At 35.6% G+C, this 23,065-nt stretch overlaps 1 protein-coding gene across 1 annotated transcript in view; it reads left to right on the plus strand.

Annotated features, from left to right (window-relative positions):
- COL19A1 (collagen type XIX alpha 1 chain) overlaps positions 1-23,065 on the plus strand; it is a 313,236-nt gene that overhangs the window by 23,488 nt on the left and 266,683 nt on the right. Inside the window, exons 3-4 of the mRNA XM_019749266.2 lie at positions 230-304; positions 1,030-1,129. Of these exons, the coding sequence (XP_019604825.2) occupies positions 230-304; positions 1,030-1,129 (175 nt within the window). The remainder of the gene's footprint in view (positions 1-229; positions 305-1,029; positions 1,130-23,065) is intronic.

Raw genomic sequence — 23,065 nt, forward strand, 5'->3', positions numbered from 1 at the left:
ACTATCTACCAGGTATTGTTCTGAGCACTCCACATACATAACTATGTAATCTTTACAAACAAACTATTAGGTGAGTAATGTTCTTATCCTCATTTTATAGAAATTTAATAAAATGGTTTAATTTATTTCCATTTTTAAGTTTCTGACTGTATTGTGTGAGTCAAATTTATTTGAAAAAAAAAAGATAGAAAATGTAATGCAAATCCTCGATATATTTTTTTTTTAATAGAAAAACAATGTCCTACCCTGAGAACAGAGGGACATCAGTTTATACAAGACAACAGAGATAAACTTGAAGTTTCAGGTAAGCGTTATAATCCTTTACAAAGAAGCATTTTGAGTAAAATTATCACCAAACATGTAATATATTGTAGGCGATTCCTTGACAGTGTAATTTAAGATGGTGACATCAATATAAAGCAAATAAATTGTATGCATTGTAGAAATTTTGGAAAACTTACGAGAAAGATCTCACTACCCAAATACAGTCATGAGTCCCATTTTGGTATATCATTCCTTTTATCATTCCTTTCTTGATCTTGCTTCCTTTCATCCTTCATTCATTCTCATTCTTTCTGCTCTCTTACACACACACACACACACACACACACACACACACACACACACACACAGAATCATAATATAAATATTGCATTTGAAATCCAAGCATTTCCTCCCCCACATCAACATACATTCTTCTAAAATGGTAATATTTTTTACTTAAGGACTTTTCTATCTTTAGCCATCAGAGCTGTTACAATGAACTATTCTGATTATTACTTAGGATAATTCCCTAGGTCAAAGAAAATTAATATTTGAGTCTTTTGAAACATGTTTGATCCTCCTACATCCTAAAAGGAGAAAAACGAGGGTGAGAAAGTTTGCTGATCCCAAACAGCAGGATTTCATTTGAAATAAATCACTCTATAGCTAAGAACAACAAAACATCCTATTTAAAAATCAATATCTCTGTAAATTTACTAAATTTAATAGAACTGCTTGGCTTAGATTATTTGTCGCATTTTATAGGTTTTGACTTAGGAGAGAGCTTTTCTTTGAGACATGCATTTTGTGAAGGGGATAAAACCTGTTTCAAATTGGGAAGTGCACTTCTTATCAGAGATACCATGTAAGTAAAATCTTTTTTCTTTATACTTTAACTATTTAAATCAACTGTTTTCATTAACTATTTTCTTGAATGCTGTGGTAAATGTTCTGTTTGTGTACTTGCTGTTTTTAATAATCTTTGCAATCTGATCTGGCTCTATGATGTAAATGCCATTTACATGTACAGATAGATGCATAATCTTTAGAGAATAGAAATTAAATTTGGTTCCGAAAAAACGTTATTTATGTTTAAAGTAGACATGACGAAAATTAGATTTTAAAGTGTAAACTTTAAAACATAAGGCACAATGTACACTTACAGACAAAAGGCTGATATTTATTATTTATATTTCTACATGCTTTATGCATATAGAAAAGCTTCATGATAAATTAAAAGAACTTAGCCCTTAGGTATTCATATTATATATTGTATAGGATAAATCGTAGAGAAAAACTGTTTTTTTCATTTTTATTGTTGCTCTTGATATTCATTTCATTTCAAAATGGATTTACCAAAGATTTCCTTTGTTGTCTTTACTATTCTTTTTCTACTGATAAACCTGGGATTAAAAAAGAATCACTTGCCATTTAATTATTGACAATTGGTCAACTATACAGGTTAATAATAATTCCCCTTATGTGTGGCTATCTATAACTGGAGGATGGGTCAATAGTACTTAAGAAAGCTTGAGTCATCAGGAAGGCAGTTATAGCTTATATAGTCAGGATATTTTGTCTTTGAGTCTTAGATGAGTATTCCAGTGTATGAAAACACTACAATGAAGAAAGCATCACAATTCTTCTTGGTTTAAAATGCAACACAGAATAGTCTGCATCAACCAGAATCATGCTAGACTCCTGGGTGGCAGCCCTGCCCCACAGCCTGAATAAGGTTTTTATAGCAGCCAATGGCAACTTGGGAAACTTTCGGTAATGGACAGTCTGTCACAACTTTTTCTACAGCCTCTCTTGGGTGGGTCTAGGGACAATGTGGGCCTGAGGTGAGCGGTGGCTGGTCACTGTGTTCTCAGTGTTTTGTGAAGTGGTGACAGTTCCAGCACTGCTGCAAGAACTGAATCTGCATTAGCTTTAAAAATCACCAGCCATTTGTGACAACGTGGATGGATCCTGAGATTATAATGCTGAGCGAAATAAGTCAGACAGAAAAAGTTGAGAACTATATGATTTCATTCATATGTGGGCTATAAAACTGAAAATAACAAATGAATAAAACAAACAAATAAAGAAACAAAAACTCATAGATACAGACAACAGTTTAGTGGTTACCAGAGGGTAAGGGGGGAGGGAGGTGGTTGATGAGGGTAAAGGGGGTCAAATATATGATGATGGAAGGAGAATGGACTCTGGATGATGAACACACAATGTGATATATAGCTGATGTATTACAGAATTGTACACATGAAACCTATGTAACTTTACTAACCATTGTCACCCCCAATAAACTTTAATAAAATTTTAAAAAATCAGCAGCCACACCTGTGACTCCCTGGGACCCCACCCTGCCCAGCTAGTCCCGCATTCCCCAAGACACCTCAACACTGGGTGAACCAGCCCAGCTCGCGCACCTAAGGAGGCTTTTGCAATGGCTGAACCTTAGAGGCAACTGGCAGGTGGCAACAGGCATAGGGGTCCCTAGGCTTTCTGCTAAGTTGCCCCAGGCCCATTACTGGTGGCAGCCAACCTCAGTTCACAGCGAGGCCACCCCCACATGCCTAGAGGTCCAGCACAGGCAGCAACCAACCACATATTGCATTGTAGCCCCTACCAGATAGTCCCAAGCTGACCACAGGCAAGGCTGAAATTGGTGTGCACAGGAGTCCCTCCCAAGAGACACCAGAAATAATACACCCAGAGACCGGCTTCAGAACACACCAGAGCACCACAGGTTAGCCCCAAAGGTGACACACCGAAAGGGTGGTCTCAACAGGTAAAAGAGCTCTCTGGGGCAAAGACTTCTCTGAGGGGTCAGCCCTCACACAGCAGTTCACGCATTGTGGGTATAGCCAGTTCTCACAGCCAGTCAGCCTGGGAGTCAATCCCACCCACCGATGTGCCAAAAGTAATCATGGTTCAACTACAGCAGGAGCATACACACAACACAAACAAAGGATACTCCCGCAATACACGCACAGGTGATCAGGGAGACTGTGCCACTGGACCATACAAGACACATATAACATAAAGCCACCTGGACAACACTGAGAGTCATAGGAGATCTACTTAATACATAGAAGCAAACACAGAGAGGCAGCCAAAATGAGGAAACAAAGAAACGTCCCAAATAAAAGAACAGGAGAAACCTCCAAAAAGGGAACTAAATGAAATGGAGGCAACCAACCTACAAGAGACAGTTTAAAACACTGATTATAAGAATGCTTGAGGAGCTTAGTGAGAATTTCAACAAAGAGATATTAAACATAAAGAAGGACATAGAAACCATAAAAAAAAAAAAAAACGAGTCAGAAATAAAGAATACAAAAACTGAAATAAAAAATGCACTAGAAGGAATCAGTAAACGAATAGATGAAGCAGAGAATCGAATCAGCGATTTAGAAAACAAGGTAGCAGAAGGCACCCAATTGGAGAAACAAAAAGAATAATTAAAAAACATGAACACAGTTTGGGACAACATCAAGCATAACAACATTTGCATCATAGGAATATCAGAAGAAGAGAGGGAGCAAGGGATCGAGTAACCATGTAAAGAAATAATGACTGAAAACTTCCCTAACCTGGTGAGGAAATAGACGTATAAACCCAGGAAGTACAGAGAGTCCCAAACAAGAAGTATCCAAACAGGCCCACACCAAGACACATTATAATTAAAATGGTAAAGGTTAAAGACAAAGAATCCTAAAAGCAGCAAGAGAAAGACAACAAGTTACTTACAAGGGAGCTCCCATACGATTGTCATCTGATTTCTCAACAGAAACTTGCAGGCCAGAAGGGCTTGGCAGGAAATATTCAGTGATGAAAAACAAGAGCCTACAACATAGACTACTTTGCCCAGCAAGGCTATCATTTGAAATCAAAGGAGAGTTAAAGAGCTTGCCAGACAAGAAAAAAGCTAAAGCAGTTCATTATCACCAAGCCAGCATGACAAGAAACATTTAAAGGACTTCTTTAAGAAGAAGGGGGAAAACAAAAGAAGATCAAAAATATAAACAATGAAATGGCAATAACTATGTACCCATCAGTAATCAGTTTAAATGTAAATGGATTAAATGCTCCAATCAAAAGCCATAGAGTAGCTGAACAGATAAGAAAACAAGATCCGTGTATATGCTGTCTACAAGAGACCCATCTCAGATCAAAAGCACACATAGACTGAAAGTGAAGAGATGGAAAAAGATTTTTTCACCCAAATGGAAATTAGAACAAAGCTAGGGTAGCAATACTTATATTGGACAAAATAGACTTTAAAGCAAAGACTATTATAATTGACAAAAAAAAGGACATTGCATAATGATAAAGGGATCAATCCAACAAGAGGACATATGGTCATTTAATCTATAACAAAAGAAGCAAGAATATACACTGGGGTAACAACAGTCTACTTAATAAATGGTGCTGAGAAAACTGGACAGATACACACAAAAAATGAAAGTGGACCACCTTCTTACTCCATATACAACAATAAACAAAATGGACTAAAGACTTAAATATAAGATCCGAAACCACAAAACTTCTAGAAGAAAATAAAGGAAGTAAACTCTCAGACATTAACCTTAATAATATTTTTACTGCTGTATCTCCTCAGATAAGGGAAACAAAATAAAAAATAAACAAATGGACTACATCAAACTAAATAGTTTTTGCACAGCAAATAAAATTATCAAAAAAAAGACATCATACTGAATGAGAGAAGATATTTGCCAAGATACATCTGATAAGGGGTTATTATCCAAAATTTTAAAAACGCCTACAACTCAACACCAAAAAACACACAAAAAGAATCCAATTAAAAAATGGGCAGGGAACCTAAACATTTCTTCAAAGAGGACATACAGATGGCAAACAGACATATGAAAAGATGCTCAACATCACTAATCATCAGAGAAATGCAAATGAAACCACTATGAGATACCATGTTACTCCTGTCAGAATGGCCATCATCAATAAAGCAGCAAACAACAAATCTTGGTGAGGATGTGGAGAAAAGGGAACTCTTATGCACTGTTGGTGGGAATGCAAATTGGTGCAGCCACTATGGAAAACAGCTGGAGGTTCCTCATAAAATTAAAAATAGAACTGTCTTATGACCCAGTAGTTCCACTCCTGGGTATTTATCGAAAGAAATCCAAAACACTAATTCAAAAAGATATATACATTCCTATGTTCACTGAAGCAGTATTTACAATAGCCAAGACATCGAAACAACCTAAGTGCCGCTAATAGATGGTTGGATAAAGCAGATGTGGTACATATATACAATGGAGTATTACTCTGTCATGAAAAAGAATGAATCTTACCACTTGCAACAACATGAATGGACCTAGAGGGTATTCCGCTAAGTGAAATAAGTGAGACAGAGAAAGACAAATGCCATATGATCTCACTTATACTTGTATATGGATAGCAAATAAGTATATGGAAAGATGCTCAACATCATTAGCAATTGGGAAAATGCAAAGTAATAAATAAATAAATAAATAAATAAATAAATAAATAAATAAAGAGTGCACCGCAGCTGTTTTCATGTGAAAGCATATATAAATGTTTTACTTCCTGTTGGGCAGCCTAATATTTAAGTGACCAGACAGAGTGGTTGAGAATCTCTGCATTTGAATTCTCAAAGGGAAATAGTGTTAATCATCTCATTGCCTATCTTCAGATACTCCATATAAACCATGTTTCTAACTCACTTTTTTTTTGAGAAAAGTTTCTTTTAAGCCTTCTGTTTTGTGATCCTTTAGAAATCTGAGTTTAATGATATGGTTCCTTAAAATAAACTGCTCATTAATTAGTAAGAAATAAGAGTGTTAAGGAAGAGAGTAATTTGATATTGCAGGATATAATGAATGGACAGTTGTAAGGCGGGGCACTTCAGCAGATGTACCTTACAGACCTGTGCTCTCCTGGGTGGCTTTTAGTTGGCTTCACATGTAGGCATAACCTCAGGGCAAGGCAGTTTCACCTTTGGGTATTCATGTGCAGTAAAGAAAAGTTAATATGTATCTCTTATATACCAGGGGGGGCCAAAAACATGTATACGCATGACTTGTAGTCATCTTTTGTTATTGGTACATATTGAGTATCACAATTTTAATACAGTTTTTTTCCTTTCTTAAAATATGAATGCGTTTTTTTGTTGTTTTATTTATTTATTTTTTTTCTGGCACCCTCTGTATATTGGTTTAGATGTTTCTATTAGTACATAATTTTAATTAATGAGTTCAAGAAAGGCAAGATATTATCTTCCTAAACTTAAAATACATTTTATCTCCTGCCCTCTTCCTAATGATTTAACCCCCTGTAACTTTGGCCTGGTGGCTAAAGGATTGATGTGAAAATCTTTTAAAATTCATCAGGCCTGTATGTAAGAAGACTTAACTGACTGTAAGTAGTTGGAAAGCTTGCTGCCACATTTAGGCAATATTATTCCCCTTTGAATAGGTGTGATAATAAATATCAGATACAATTTGAAATTTATGTTCTGACCTTTGGCTCTGAATCACTGGGTGATCAATGTAAGTGAATTCTATGGCTCCATGCAGCACAACCTTGGTACCTCCACTGCAGGAAACCAGAAGGTATCTGGTTAAGCTGACTAGCAAGTGTCAAGTAGCTTGGCTCATCTCCACTTAACTTCACTCATTGAGCCAAGTGTGCTAGGATGCTTCTCTCGCATGATGCCATTTTGATTTTTCAATGAGACAGGAGTAAAGTTGCAGCTATTTATATATTTGTAAATAAGCTGACTTGCAGAATCAGCATGGGAAAAGGCATATGCTATTCTGTATGGAAAATGGGGATTCTTTCTGTGCCTGAGCTTGTTTATATTGTTCTGGCATCTTCCAAGTGAGATTTATGAGGGGAGAGATCTAATGAGTGTGTTGGTCAGATACCTAGCTATGGCGCGCACTTGGTGCCTTAAGCATGGCTTAATGTGGGAACCCCAAAGGCTGCTTCCCAAGGGCCCTCCAAACAAACGTTGTTGAGCACGAGTTCAGGGAACATCTGAGGGGCTTTTTATGTTTGGTTTTATTTTAAATTCATGTCCATTTCTTCAATATTCCTTGGGATAGCAAATGGTAAATATTTGGGGGCTTTAAAAGATTCTGGGTGGCATGCTAAATGGTTTTCTAGAATTGTCTCTCAAAAGGAAAGTTCCTGGCTTTTTCTATCTACAGGTACCCCTTGTTATGTGGAAATAATAATTCATTATCTTTATACATATTGAAAACTATATCCTAGATGATCATACCCTGATTATCTTTAAATTGTGATTTGGCAATTATCAGGGCGAAATAGTGTAGTTTTGAGAGAAATTATACACAAAACATGTATATACTATGGAGCAACTTATTTTCTTGGTATAATATATTCCTTATATTTCATTAGTGGTGTCTAAAACATGTTATAAATAAAAATGTCTTAGCAGATATATAATATTTTAGAAGAGTTGATGAATGTTGAATTTCTGCACACTGTTGATTCTGAAAGGGCAACACACCTTTATTTCAACTGGCCCACGAGGAAAACAATCAATTTAGAATGTACCAAGGAAGTGAATTTTCTGATTTATTATTGAATTCAAGGATGGTAAAGAGCCCTATCTCTCAAGTTCTATGATTGATACCTAGTGGCTCTCAGGATTCTGAGGCCATCTTGGGTTCAGCAGATTAGAGTGCTATGACCCATTAACAGAAAAAGGGGAAAAGGGAATGCTTACAAGTGTTTCAAGCCTGTAGTTTCTCTGATTTAGGATGATTCCTATGAGCTGCTGGCAACTGAAACAGTTCCTAAGAATGGGGGGAAATGAGGCTGTATGTGAAAAAAATAATCAATATAGATTAACTTTAATAAGAGCTTGGATAGAGTAGCTAGACACAGTGGCATTAACTGACAGATACGGTCCCGTTAGCTTTTGTTACAGATTAATAATTCTCCAGTGAAGAGGTGACTCTCTCTCTGTCTTTCATTAAATTGGTGGTTGCTTTCTGGGAGCAAGGGCTATTTGGTTTTACAGATTTATAGGAGGAAAAAGCTGGTAGAAGATATTCTCATTTGCATTTCATGTTTTCATTAACACAATAATCCTCAGCAACTGGAAAACCCCAAATTATATATTTATTTGGAAGATGTGTAGTGGTTCTTTTTTTTTTTTTTAGGGAGCTTTCAAGTTCTCTGGACCTTACCAGTTCCCTTGGGAACAATCCAGAATATGGGAAAAGCTATTATACATATTGTAAGATGATCTGTACCCTGTCTTTGCTACTATTGTATGATTCATTCCATGGGCATGTCTCTTCTACACAGACCTTTATACTATTTCCAGATTTTTATTATTACAAATAACATTACAACAGACTAGAAAGTTGTTTTTCTCTGTGTTTTGGATTATTTCCATAAGATTGATTTTTTGAAGTGGAATTCCTAGTTCATTTTTAAAGATCTTGATATATACTTCTAATTATGTTCCATCATTGTTTTATCCAACTATTCTGCATATTACCCAATATCTTCAATAACATTAGACATTGTTATTTAAAAATTTTATTTTGTTAAGTAAAAACTCGTAACAGTTACAAGTAGAAGCCATAACTTACTATGTAAGTATCAGGGGATGCTGAAATATTTCTCTTCTGCTGAAGAGAAGAGGTCGCATTCAAAAAGTCACTGAAATGAATGCAGTGTAGTCTAGAGCTCACCGTTTTATTCAACAAGCATTTATTGAGCATCATTGTGGATTGGGCACTTTACTGGGCTCTGGGATTACACTGGAGAAAGAATGTAGGTCTTGTCATGCCTTTCTGGACCCTGCTGGAGAGATACACAGCGCAAGGAAAAGCTATGCTTTTCTCTTGCCTTGACTCAAGAAGAAACTGAGATTATCGCCTTCTATCATTCAAGTATGGGCTACAGAACTCAATCCCACTCCTTGTCTCATGAAGACTGAACTTTCCTAAGTATCACACACAGGCTGATTTTTAAATTTCATTCGGTCCCTCTCAAGGGCCTGTTTTCTAACCCATATCTCATTTTTATTGCTCTTCTTTGGGACGTCTCCAAGTTTTCAAAACCGGTTACATTCCAAGGCTCAGAATTAAATTCAGAACTCTGATACTGAAGCTTCTAATTGCTGAATGTTTCAGGAGGATTACTTCACGATTCCATTCAACTACAGAGATGACTATTTATGTATCCCTTGGGTTTTCATTTGGGGCATTCAATTATTTTTTAGATAGCAAGCTTCCCATATAAGGAAATGTGACTTAGTTAAAAAGTTGTCCCACTGTTTACATGAGATTGACTGTTACACATAACTCTTATGTCATCACTGTATTTCCTTAATTATAGTTTGGCATATCAAAAATGTGAGACAAGTCATTAAGTCATACACTCTCAAGATGAAAAGAAAAGCATGATAAGTTCACAATTACTAAGTTCTTTAAAAGGTACAACTTAGCCAAATTATATATATTATATTAGATAGAACAGAATTTTAAGAGTGTTGTTATACAGATTTTAAAAGTGCATGGAAATATTTTCTTCTCCATCAATAGAATTTATTTTTCTCTAGAAAATTCACAAATGTTAATATGTTTTAATAACAAATTGCTTTATATGGAAATGACTACTTGTTGGCTCTCAATATTGGGAGTTCTCCTTGTGAAATCTGAAATTGGCCCCCATACACAGAGGGCAAGGAGAGATCCAAGAAAGCCAAACCACCCCAGATTGGTAGGTAGAAGGTTTAATAAGCAAGGGAACTTATATACGAGACTTGTCTTGAGGTTCCATAAGACAAACAGATCTCTGTAACTGTCAGCTGGAATCTTAAAACTTTATACAGTAAGTCTTCATTTAACATTATTGATAGGTTCTTGGAAACTGTTACTTTAAGCTAAACAACATATAACAAAACCAATTTTTCCATAGGCTAATTGATACAGAGTTACATCACTATGGTATATTTCTGGTCGCAAAAACATCACTAAATTTCTAAATAAAGACCCAAAACAATTATAATACTAAACATTGAAATAAATATGAGCTATACATACATTTAAGAAAGATTAATAAAAAGAAGATAATTATTTTCCAACCTGCTTATTCTAGTTTAAGGTTGTAGGTGGCTGGAACCTATCCTGGCAGCTCAGGGTACAAGGCAGGATCCACTCTGGACAGGACACCCTTCTATCTCAGGGCACACAAAAACATCCACAACTCATTCAGACTGGGACAATATAGACAGGCCCATACACCTAACGTGAACATCTTTGGGATGTGAGAGGAAACAAGTAGCTGGAGGAAACCCATGCAGACACGGGGAGAAAGTGCAAAGGAGAAAGTGCAAATTCCCACAGACGGTGGCCCTGGCCAGAAATCAATTTTTTTTTTCTTCTCATCAATGTTACAATGAAACAATGTTGAATGAAATGATGTTATTCGAGGTGCTGCTGTATAGAGGCCTTGATGGGTTTAGTCATGTACATAGTCCAGATGGTCTCAGCAACACATTACTCTCTCAAGGCTGTGTCTTTGAAATGGCTCCTGGTGTGAAAAAGGTGCAGAAGGCACATCCCAAGGAAGGGAGGAGGTGAGGAGCCTCTGACTGCCCAGGTCCAGCTTGCAGTCAGCCTGAGTTCACATCCTCTTGATGACCTTCTCTAATATTACTAAAATATCATATGATATAATAAGAATTTTATCAGTTCAGTATTTCCATTTACCAGTTTTGGAAACATTTCATATTATCATCACATCAAATTGAAAGTTGTGATTTTCCTTGAAATTTGAAATTCCTTCAAATTTCCTACAGTTAAATATTGCTTGGGGCAAAGTAAAAACTATCAGTAATTGATCATATGGATACAACATTCTACAACATTCATATCAATTTTATTTTGTTTTTGTTTTGTTTTATTTTAGAAAGATCATTTAACATATCTACCACCTTAACACATTTTTAATTGTACATTATTGTTGATATAGGTACAACGCTTTACAGCAGATCGCTGGAGTTGATTTCCTAATTCATTATGGCTAATTACATGTGAATGATCATCTTAAAATGTCCTTTTGTCATTTACCTACTACTATTAGTGAGGTACTAGTTAAGTGTACTACTTAGGAGTCATAATAATGCAAATGCATTCATAAAGTAATAGAATTAAGGTGTTCTGTTTGGGCAGGAATTGATTAATCTACTTCTACTGTAGGAATACGTTAAATTATTTTTATTTCTTCACTCATCTTTTTATCCAATGAATCAAATGTTATAAGGGACAGCAGAGATTTTGCTTGGGTGGGTGTTGTATGTATGTATCTGTGGAGTGTGCACTATGGGTTTTCAGAGTATACAAAAGAAAGAAAGCATGCAAGCATGAACTTCAGTCATCTTTAATCTTATTTGGCCCATAAAAATGCTGTGAGGATTATTTAATTATTAATTTTCAGTAGTTGCAAATGTATTGCTATTGTAATTGTTATAAACCAAAATTTAAGCATGACAAATGTATGAATTAGCCAGATAGTTGAATGTAGTAATGAGTGATGTTTTGTTATACTAGTACTTAAGTATAACTTGATAACAACTTTACAGATTTTTTTGTAGATTCATAGGAATGACTCCATGTTCCATAAAATAGCAATGGATAGTCTAATCCTCATCCTCAGACACAGAATCAGATAGTAAAAACTGATTAGGATTTCAGTGATAAACTTCCAAATGTATGTCCATCAAGGAAGAATAATTGTGTCAGCTAATAAATCATTAATTTATTACAATTTCAATTCTTTCAACATAGCCGCAAAGGCTAATCAGAAAATAAGCATGATAGCCAAAAAACTGCTTATGTTACTTTATGTGACTCACATAAGCTTGGTACATTTTGTCCATTGCCTCATTTTTTTTTTTTTTTAATTTATTGGGGTGACAATTGTTAGTAAAATTACATAGATTTCAGGTGTACAATTCTGTATTACATCATCTATAAATCCCATTGTGTGTTCACCACCCAGAGTCAGTTCTCCTTCCATCACCATATATTTGATCATTGCCTCATTTTTGTCAGTTTTACATTCCCTAAAATGCATTTGTCCCAGATTAGGTGACACTTTTCTAATTTTAAACTGAAAAAAAATATTCAAATAATTGACTTTAATAATTCCTCTCACCATGGCAATAGCTATGTAATTTGAAAGCAATCACAGGTTCAGTGAAAATTTTAATTAATATGGACAGAAGTGATAGCGCCATGTAGAATTAACACCTAGTTGGTTGAAAAGGAGATTGAATTGACCAGATGTTTTGTACCCAAGTTACTCTTCTCGTTTGAACCATCTCAATTCCTGCTCTCTGCTTCAGCTGTCCGCTCCAGAAGCGACTCTCCTGTGTTCACCGGTTAACCCCTTCACTTGTGTTTTTAATCCTCTCCTAGTCAGCCTCCTCTAAGACCTTGATCCACCCATGATCCTTTTGCTCTTCTGTTTTCAGTGTCACTCTCCACAGAATCCTAGCCTCTTAATCTACAGATATATACTTAATCTTTCCCTGTTCTAGAAACATTTTCCCTTGACAATATCTTTTACTACCAAATTTCCCGAAGGAATAATGTTACTGACCACTTTAACTTCCTCACATATCCCTTAACCCACTCATATCTGACTAGGACTTCTGGAACACTATGGAAATTTCTCTTTCAAAGTTACTGGTGATCAATGTCCTCTCTCCAATGCTAACAACCTCAGAGTTGTTCTAAACTGTCTGTGTGTACCTATTTCTCCCTGTCATGATCTGTCCACTATTTCTGCCGATTGGAATCCTACGTATCCTAGAAAGCTTAGAACACATTCTCCCTTCTCTACACACAGACTTCAGTAATGTCCTCAGGTAGATCTCCTTCTTTTGTGTGTGATCCAATACACTTTTAAAATACTTTCCCTATAATGCTGATTTCATTCTAACTCAAATAATCTAAATGTTCGCAGGCCACAGGTTGTGGGTACAAATGATGTCATATTAATATCAGCACCTAAATTGTTATGATGCCTACGCTCTACCTGTGCTTGTATAGAACCTCGGGTCCCTCCTAAAAGCTACGCTCCTTACTTCTGGGAGCCCCAAGTGTGTTGCAGATGTGCTCATGTTCAAAAGCAAATATGCTTCTGTTCTTGTTGTTCTAACCTCCTTGTCAATTCATGTCATCCCTGTCTTTGCTGTGAGTCCCCTCCATGAAAATGTGGCTCTGTGGGACCCAGCCAAGCGCTACTCATAGCTGCTTATCCTCACCCTCAGGTGCCAGAGTTGCCCCATGGCTTATGGCTGAGTGTGTGTGTGTGGGGTGCTTTGGAAGGTGGTGGCATGGATTCAATGACCTTCTAACTGTGTCCTGGACCCCAAGGCAGTGATACTTAGGCACATAGGCACAGTGTATTTATCAAATATAATTCAATCAATTGTTGGCATTTCTTCCTCTGTGGGGCTCAAAAGCTTGTAGATACAGATACTGAACAATTCTATTATTTTCACGTTGACCAGCCCTCTTCTAATTTACTCATGATAAGAATGTATAACATTCCCTTTACTTATGAGAGCTATATTGAAAAAATATGTTATGATATATTGTCACTATCATTTCTAAGTTCAGCTTTGAGGCCAGTGAAAGAAGAAGTTCTAACAAAGTGTTTCATTTAAATCCCAAATTATATTGAGTACTCCCTGTGTGCCAGGCACTGAGTGTTTAAGGGTGAATGAAGACATGTTCCTTCACATTGAGCTATTTCTCTCTGGGAAGACAGATATGTTAACGATTAGCTATTATGGAATGTAGTAGCAACTTTTAGATTTTTATGTATGATAGATTCTGGAAGTACGGACAACGCCATTTTGAGGGAACTGGGGAAAGTTTCATAGAAGATCTGAAAAGTAGAGGCTCGAAGGATAAGTATAAATTTGCCAGGTGAGATAGAGAGCCAGTGTGTGATAAAGGGAGTATCTGGTGGCTTTAAGGATCAAGGCAATTTGAAGAATGGTGAGAAATCCCATGTGGTTAATGAATACAGGTGGGGAGAGTGTCTGGGAGGGTGGAGAAAGCTGAAAGGGCAGGCTAGGATGCTTTTCTGAAAGGTCTATGTGCCAGGCTAAGGGGGTTGAATTTTATTCATATAAAAAATGTAATGTAAAAGGTGAAAGATTTCTATGATCCGAAGAGAAACCAGAGTTTATCAATTATACTTCAGCAAAGCTGTTTTTTTAAAAAAAAAGTGACGGTATGGAAGCAATAGTATTACATTCTAGGCAAAAAAGCTATGTATATGCCATTGGGAACATCACAGCATTCAGTTAGATCTGGGACTCCCGGACTAATCCTGAAGCAGAAGCCAAGCCCTCAGACTCAGGAAGGACCCGTCAGAATTCAGAGGACCTCTTGGGGCTGGGGTTGGATTTGACCCAGGAAGTATTATTTTTCTCTTTTTTGGGTGGGGCACACCTGGAAAAACTCACCTTCAAGGCCTTTCTGAAGAGAAGCTTCTCTAGTCTATCCTTGATTTTATTTTTTTAATTTTCAATTTTTATTATCTGAATGTCGTCTAGTAGTGGGGCTTGTTTTCAAGGGGAAGTCATTTACAGTGTCACAATGAACAAGTGTTAATTATAACAGGTGAAAGATTATTAGAGAGTCATCCAAGCTTTGTTTTCCATTAACAACCTATCTGTCTGAATCCCGTCAGCAAACACAAAAAGGCTAAGATTTCAGTGTCTCTAATGGCTGTGGAACTCCACCATCATCACCCAGCTTGTGGGGAAGGCATTTCAGACAAACCCTCCAGGCCGCGCTAGCCAAATTGCTTGTAATGTGACAGGTGATGGTGGATGTCAGCTGGGAAAGAAATGACTTACTATAAACTCCAAGCATCTCTCACTTCACTCTCAGGAAATGTAACTTGTATCTTATTTCTCTTCCTGGAAGATATTCAGCCAGTCAAAGGCCCCATTGATACTTGTAAATACGGAAGTTCTGCATAAACCCTGCCTCACGCTGATTTAGAATGGAGGGATTAATTTGGAAGCCAGTTCTTGATATTTAAAAATAGATTTTTTTTTTCCATTTAACCATTTCATTTTGAAAGCAAAAAACTAAATAAATAAAAGTTGGACTTGCTAAATATGATTCAGTTCTACCAGAATAGCACTTTAAAAAAAAAGGGTTTTGCTTCAAGACTTGTGCTATGAGCTGGTTGAAGAATTACCCCTGGAATCATTATAATTCATAACTAAACTTTCTAAACACTTTGCTTTCTAAATGCATCTCACATTCAATGTTTGAAACACCATTTAAAAAATGAAATTTCTCCAGAATAATTGTATCCTCCTGTTTTTCAGTTCATGAGCACTGAAATTTTCGAAGTTTGCTAATCTTTTTTTTTTTTTTAAACATTTCACTCCTTGCAACACATTTCTTATTAAGGTAAAAGAACAAAAAAGAAACTGGTAGTCTTGGATTTTTCTTCCTAACCCTCTTATACTGTAGTTTGATTTTGTCCTTTATTTTTTTCTACATATGAGCTAGACATGTTTCTTGCCACATTACCAACTGTGGTTCTTTTAGGAATACTGAACCCATACATCAAATTGAACTTGCTGCATCATGAAATTACCAATTACTTAATATACTAAGAAATAAAGAAATTTATGAGCTTCATTATGGTCTTTATTTTTCTCGACAACCAAACACTAGTTGTGCTGAATAAATGAAATCTACTTGATTTCTTCTCCTCATAAAACAAGTTTTAAATAAATACATGTATTTTAAAAGAGTGAATTACTTTTTTTAAGTTTTGTGATTTTCCCTGGCTTTGCCATGCTTGCAGTGCTCCCCATTTGAAAGGGAATGTGAAAAAGCAGTTTGTCCTCTTAAGGCATTTCTGATTAAATGGGACAGCCAGGAATGCCCATCGTTTGTTCATTGACATCCTTCTGTTCCTGAGAGACCAGACAGTTCACCTTCATTAAGTTAACTTTGTGTATAGTTATGCTAGGCATTGGTTTCACACTTCAGGAGATGAATGGAATGGAAGCTTCCCTATGCCAGGAAAATATTAATGTAGGATTAGTATTAAGGGTTCTCTGTCTTTCCATAATCATTTGAAATAGTCACATTTGTGATAATTATTTTCATAGTTTAAAGAATTACTTGTCTTTTTAGTTAGGTTACCATTCTATTGATGTTCTTCCTAAGGTATTAAAATCCCAATATATTGCTTTTCATCAATAGGATAAACACAGCTGTACTTTTTATCAGACTACTTCATACTTTTCTTCACGTTACATAGATATTGGTATATATACTGTTCTCATCATTCTCACTACTTCCTGAAAATTGCACTCAATTAAAAAAAAAAAAAAAGCTTGGTTAAAAGTGCTAATTTTTCTAAGAAATGATCTCTAAGGAATTTATAGAGAATATTCCTGATTGGTTATCACCTTCTGCAGCATGCCTATCTTTCCTAAAACCTAACAGACAGTATTTAAAAGATATTACTATTTTAAAGATATTACTGTGTGGTTTGCGATACTTCCTGATCTGTGCTCAAAATATCATTAGGGGAAGGAACTGTAGTAATCGGCCCCTCAGGGTTGCTGGTCACCTAGGATATGCAAATGTCATAATGAATACTTTACTCAGAGCCCAAAATATGATTTATTGTTGTTGTTAGTATTATAGTATGATTGTAAACATTTTAATTATTCATTTGTTGAAATTAATAAATTTATATTTATTTACCTCCTCCATCCCACTTAGTACTCAGAAAAACAGAGTTTTTTTTCTCACTTGTAGTCCCAAAACATTACTTTAAAGTCAGGTTGGTAATAATGAGGGATGTTTTGTTCTTAACCTAGAGAATGTAAACAACTTGATACACTGGAAAAAAAAAACTGACCTTGGAATTAGGAGTTCTGGGTTCAAGTCCCATTCTGACCTCTGTCTGGCAGAGTGACGTTGGGGTAGTTATTTAACTTCTGTGGCTTTAATTTCTCATTTACAAAGTGAGATGGTGGATCTAAATCACTATTAAGGTTCCTTTTAGCTTAAAGAGTGTGTATAACTACAGGAAACTAGTATGGGTGGTGTCTTATAACTGAAATATTTCCAAGGACTGGAAGACGTCTGTTGAAGCACACTTTTGGTGAAATCTTCCTGGAGAAGCTACTCTATTTTGCTATAGCCCGTAGAGATTTTAAACATTTTTTTGAAAGTAAGAATACTGATTGTGTTTGTTCCTAGACTTGTTTCGTGTCAGCTTTTTGATTAACCTGCTGTAGAATCACATAGGGCTTGGCTTTTCCTTCTGCTGTTTTCCTGATGAATATGATTTAGCCCTAACTTTCAGGCATTATGCAAATTAACATAGATTTTAACACTGAATACAAGTGTTTTGTACCTACTAGGACCGGTCATAGTCATCACTATGAATTTTCTGTGAATAGAAAAAAATGTTTATGGGTGTATCTTATATGTCAGGTATTAGTCTAAGATGCTTGATTTAAAGCAGCAAATCTGGCAGAGCCCCTGTTTTTATGGGAATCACATTCTAGTCACTGAAGACAGGAATATATTTGTAAACCAGTGCATTTTTTAAAAAAAAGTTGGGTAGTTACAAGCCTATGAAGAAAATAAAACAAAGTGCCAGGTAGTGACTAAGGTGAAGACAACTATAGACCTTTCAGAGGAAGTGACATTAGAGCTGAGACCTGAACAGTGAAGAGAAGCCATCTAAGTGGAGACTTCTGGGAACGGCCATCCCAGGAGAGGAAACAGGAAGTACAAAGGCCTAAGATGTCAATGAGCCTGGTGTGTTCAAGGAACAAAATTCAGGTCATTGTAACTGGAGCATGGGTGCTACGCAGAGACTGAAATAGGAGATGATGTGTCAGAGGAAAGCTGAAGTCAGAGCACATAAGGCCTTATGAGCCATGGTAGGGATGTGTATATTATTCTAGGACCCATGAGATACTATAATAAGATTATAAGTAGGGGAGAGACCTGGTCTGATTTACATTTTAAAAGTTCCTTCTAGCTGTTGTATGTAGAGTAGACTATAAGGGAGGGAAAGAATGAGAATAATCAGGACACTATAACTAGTGTCCCAGGGAGAGATGGTGGCACCTTGAATTAGGGAGTGATAGTGGAGCTGAAGAGAAATGGACAGAATCAGAATCCATTTTGGTGGTACAAATAGTAAGACTTGCCAATGGGTTGGATGAGGTGGGGAATAAGGAAGGAAAGAAAGGGATCAAGAATGACTTAGGTATTTGGCTGGAGCACCTGGGTGAATGGCCATACCTTTTATTAAGATGTGGAATCCTTGTAAAGGGATGTGTTTGGTAAGAAACAAAAAGCTCAATTTCAGTTACTTAATTAGAGATGCTTTTAATGTCTAAGTGGAGATGCTGAGAAGGGACTTAAGTGTGTGAGGCCATAGCACAGGTGAGGGAAGTAGTCAAGGTTTATCTTGATTGCATATCCCCTTTGGTATTACCTCCTCCTTTTTGGAACTTTCCTCCCAAACTCCCAGTAGCTTAAGGTGACACTTTTGCTACACAGGGCTCACGACAATGGCATCTCATCTTGGTCTGGTTAATTAAGGGGCATTTCCTATTCTGGATTTATTCCTCTTTCTCTCTCTATGCCTTTCCCATTTAAACTTCCTTGTTTTATGACAATCCCCATAGATCCCAGTTCTGTGCTTTCCAAGGTGAGAATTAATTATTAGTCAATTTGTTCATAATGTGTGATTGGTCTCTAGAGACTAAATTGATGGTAACAGAGCTTGCATTTTATAAACACAAGCATTTTCCAGAGGGAAGGAAAGCTCTAATAATAGAGTATTAGGTGTTTTGGCTTGTCAGTGACAGTGCTTCATCGTTAGGGAGGATGTTGGTATCTCTGAGTTCATAACCACATATACAAATGACTGGCTATAGAATCCCATTTAATAACAATTTTATGTACATAGACTGATTAAATGCTTCCTCCACTTCATGCCAAGATCTTTCCTGTAATATAGATACTTTTTAGACATCATCATTTTATTTATATTTCCTAATGATTTTAAATAAATTTTGACCAGGAAAGATTTTTCATTAGTCAAGTGGGAAAGAAAACCTAGAGAATGAAGTTAATATACTATTTAGATAAATACAACCTACTCTTTAGGCCCTGTACAGTGGTACAGTGAATTTATTCATGGTTAATAAGATGTTAATTTTTATCTAACTCCATGAACACAGGTAATAGTACTTTGTAATTACATATTCTGTTTGAAGTATATGGAGAAAATAATGGAAAACAAGTATTTTCAATTGAAGTTTCCTTCATCTCTTAATGTCTCAGTGACTTATTAATTAATTATAAAGACAATAGGTTGGAGATTATATAATTTTATGACATATTTTTTTACCTTCCATAGTAGCAAAAATAATATTTGTTAGTGTTAATTCTTCCTTATCGCTGTCCTGGAAGAATGTAAGGTTAATTTACAGGTCATTTTAAAGTTGAGGATTTTTTTTCCTAAACTGAAAATAGTGGTGTGTTTATTTTAAATATTATTAATAAAATGTATACTTATTGCAAACATTGAGAAAATATAAAGAAGAAAATTAAATCTCTCATAATTTTAACACCAAGAGGTAAACATTGTAATATTAAAATCTCTATGAAGTAAATTTTTTATTGGGGTCAAATTCTCACTGGTACTGGTTCTCAGGTCTGGACATTGCCTTCTTCCATAGCTGGTCATTGTAAGGAGCCCCACTTTTGATCATCTGACACTTCCCCTGTAGTTTAATAGTGTTTTCTTCTATTTTGTGATTGAGCAGAGGGCTCCTATACGTAGAGAACATCAGAGGCCAGGTTAAAACTACATTCTAGATTTTTTTCCAACATTGAAATAAGTCACAAATTCAAAGGAGTTTAAAATATGTGAATTGCAAGGCTTCAGAGACACTCCTGATTATATCTAGACCTAGCCTTCTTCAGGGCTAGTATAAAGAGGACTCCACAGCTGGCAAGGTTTTTTTGGTAATTTTAGATAATTTAGAATGACTTTAGTTTGGCTCTCTATGACTTTTACTTAGTTGCATTTAAAAATTTGATTTTAGAATAAACATTTTATTAATTGCTATACCTCTGCTGTCATGTGTCCATGAATATTTAGCTGACTTTGATTAATGTGAAGAAAAACAGACAATGGGAAATAAAGGATTAATTACACTTAAATTTCACAAAATTTGAGAACTTCAAATGTAGGTTAATATTAATTTATGTGGATGACTTTTCCATTTACAACATTGAATTAGATACAATATGTATAAAATGGAGGGAAGGTAGAAAATATTCCATTTAGAATTTCTAGCCAAATATATATATGAATGTGTTTGGCAAGTAAGTATCAGCAATATTTTTCTTAATGGGACTATCACTGAATAAGCAATGGATAGAATTTCTTATAGGAAATTATACTCCATTCAAAAATATTTAAGCATGGATATCTTAGACATAGCAAGCTGTCATTATATCTCTCTAGTAACAGACCAGTAATTCAATATAGCCTCTTTTATAATAGAAAATTTGGCAAGACTCAGAGAAACTTTCTCTGTCACATTAAGCGTTTGTGCTTATGTGGTATAAACAAGAAACACAGTCGGTAAGAATAGACATATTTTGTAACATTATTTTTAAAAAACATTTTTTTCTTCGAAAATAGTTTTGGCAAGAAAAATAATTTTTGATCTTAAAAGCAGAATATGAATTTCTGAAAGGGAAATATTATAAGGATTTTCATCCAAGAAAAAATATTTTTTCTTTAAAAGTCACTAACTTTATTTCAGTGTATTATTTTAAGACTATATTATATATTAGCATCATTAATATTAATACTTTTTGCTTTTTTGTCACAGAAGAAACCTTTCATGAGATATAAATATTTTCAATTTTTGAATAAAATTTTAAATTATTGAAAAATAATCATATTTAATTTTATTATATAAAGTATTAAAGAATCATATCAACACTAAATATGTCTTTATCTGTTTTATTTGCTGGATCAGTCATTCATTTAACAAATATTTGTAGAGTTCCCTGTTGGCACTGCACTTAGGCTTTACGTTTGATGCAAAGATAGATTTAATGCTGTCCTTGCCTTCGAAGCATTTTCAGTCTCATGAAGAGATGTGACAGGCGCCTATATGAATATAATCCTAAGAAAGTGAGGTGAAAGGTGTTTTAATTATTTTTGCTTTGTAAAAAACCACCGCAAAGCTTAGTGACTTAAACAACTTATTTGTCATGATTTTGTGAATCAGAAATATGAACAGGATTCATCTACATTGTTCTGCTTCATGAGGAGTTCACTCAGATAACTAACTCTCTTGACTGTATGAAAGTTGCACTTGGGCTAAATTGCAGGGTCCAAGCAGATATTACTGATGATGTCAGCAGGAATACAAAGTAAGGAGCTTAGAAAATGTATCCATCCATAAAAACAATGAGAACACAGGCAAAAATGGTCAAAGCCAATATTTTTAGAACTCTGGAAATTAGCCAAAAAGTTGCAACATTCAAAAAATTTATTCAAGAACAACACTCTCAATAAGAAACAAGAGCTATCTGGCCTATTAACTTGTCCGATTTACATCCCTCTCTCCTCAACACAATGGTAGGCTTGAAAACCAACAGCTTCATAATCACAAGTGCAAACTAGCAGTCTAGCAACCATTGGAGGAGGAAGAATGTGTTTGGGGATCAATAAAAGTCTCATTCCCAGAGAACTGTCATTATTTTACCTGACTGGTAGTTAGTTGGAAACCTCTACTCATAGAGCTTGTCTTTATTTGACCTGACTTGCTGAGTAAGAATAGCCTTTACCCCATCATTTGCTGAAAATAGTTAATAGCAAGTGTGTAACATTGCAGCTACCCAATACAACAATTACAATTAGGGTAAATGAAAGGAGACCAAATATTTTTTAAAGGAAAAATTGGGAAAGGAGATGTCCATTGAAAGCATTAGAAAGCTCCAACATACTTGTGGGAATCCAGACACCTGTGTGTATACATAGGGCTTTGTAGAAGCTCAGAAAACATCTGAAAAGGTCCTAAGCTTATTGCTCTGGCCACCTTTGAAGCTCTGAACAAGCATAAAGTGAAGGCTAAGGAAAGTTGTAAACTGCCTTCCTGAGGCAATCTCCAACATGCACACATAGTTCCTCAGCAGAGGCTGGGATGCTTACAGGTCAAAGGCACTTAACTGTTCAACCATCAGCTGACCACTAAACTGAGCAGAGACTCCAGTGGTCACACATGGAAGAGTGCACACTTTATGAAATTAGTTCAGGAAAGTGACTAAGCAAACAAACAGCAGCAACAATAATAGCAGCAAAAATAACAAACAGCAATAACGGTAAAACCACTAATGGGTGGAGAATAATCTGGTTCCCAGAGTTGCTATGTCATATTATTTTAAATGTCCACTTTTCAATTAAGAAATTACAAGATATGCAAAGAAATGAAGTATCACCCATATGCAGAGAAAAGAGCAGTCAATAGAAACTATTTCTGAGGAAATCTAGACATTAGACTTACTTGACAAAAACTTTAAATCAGCTATTTAAAATATTTTCAAATAACTAAAGGAAACTGTCTAGTGAACTAAAGTTAAGTATAAAAATGATGTCTCACCAAATAGAAAATACTAACAAGTAGATA

Source organism: Rhinolophus sinicus, linkage group LG05 (genome assembly GCF_036562045.2).
Source record: "Rhinolophus sinicus isolate RSC01 linkage group LG05, ASM3656204v1, whole genome shotgun sequence".
NCBI lineage: Eukaryota > Metazoa > Chordata > Mammalia > Chiroptera > Rhinolophidae > Rhinolophus > Rhinolophus sinicus.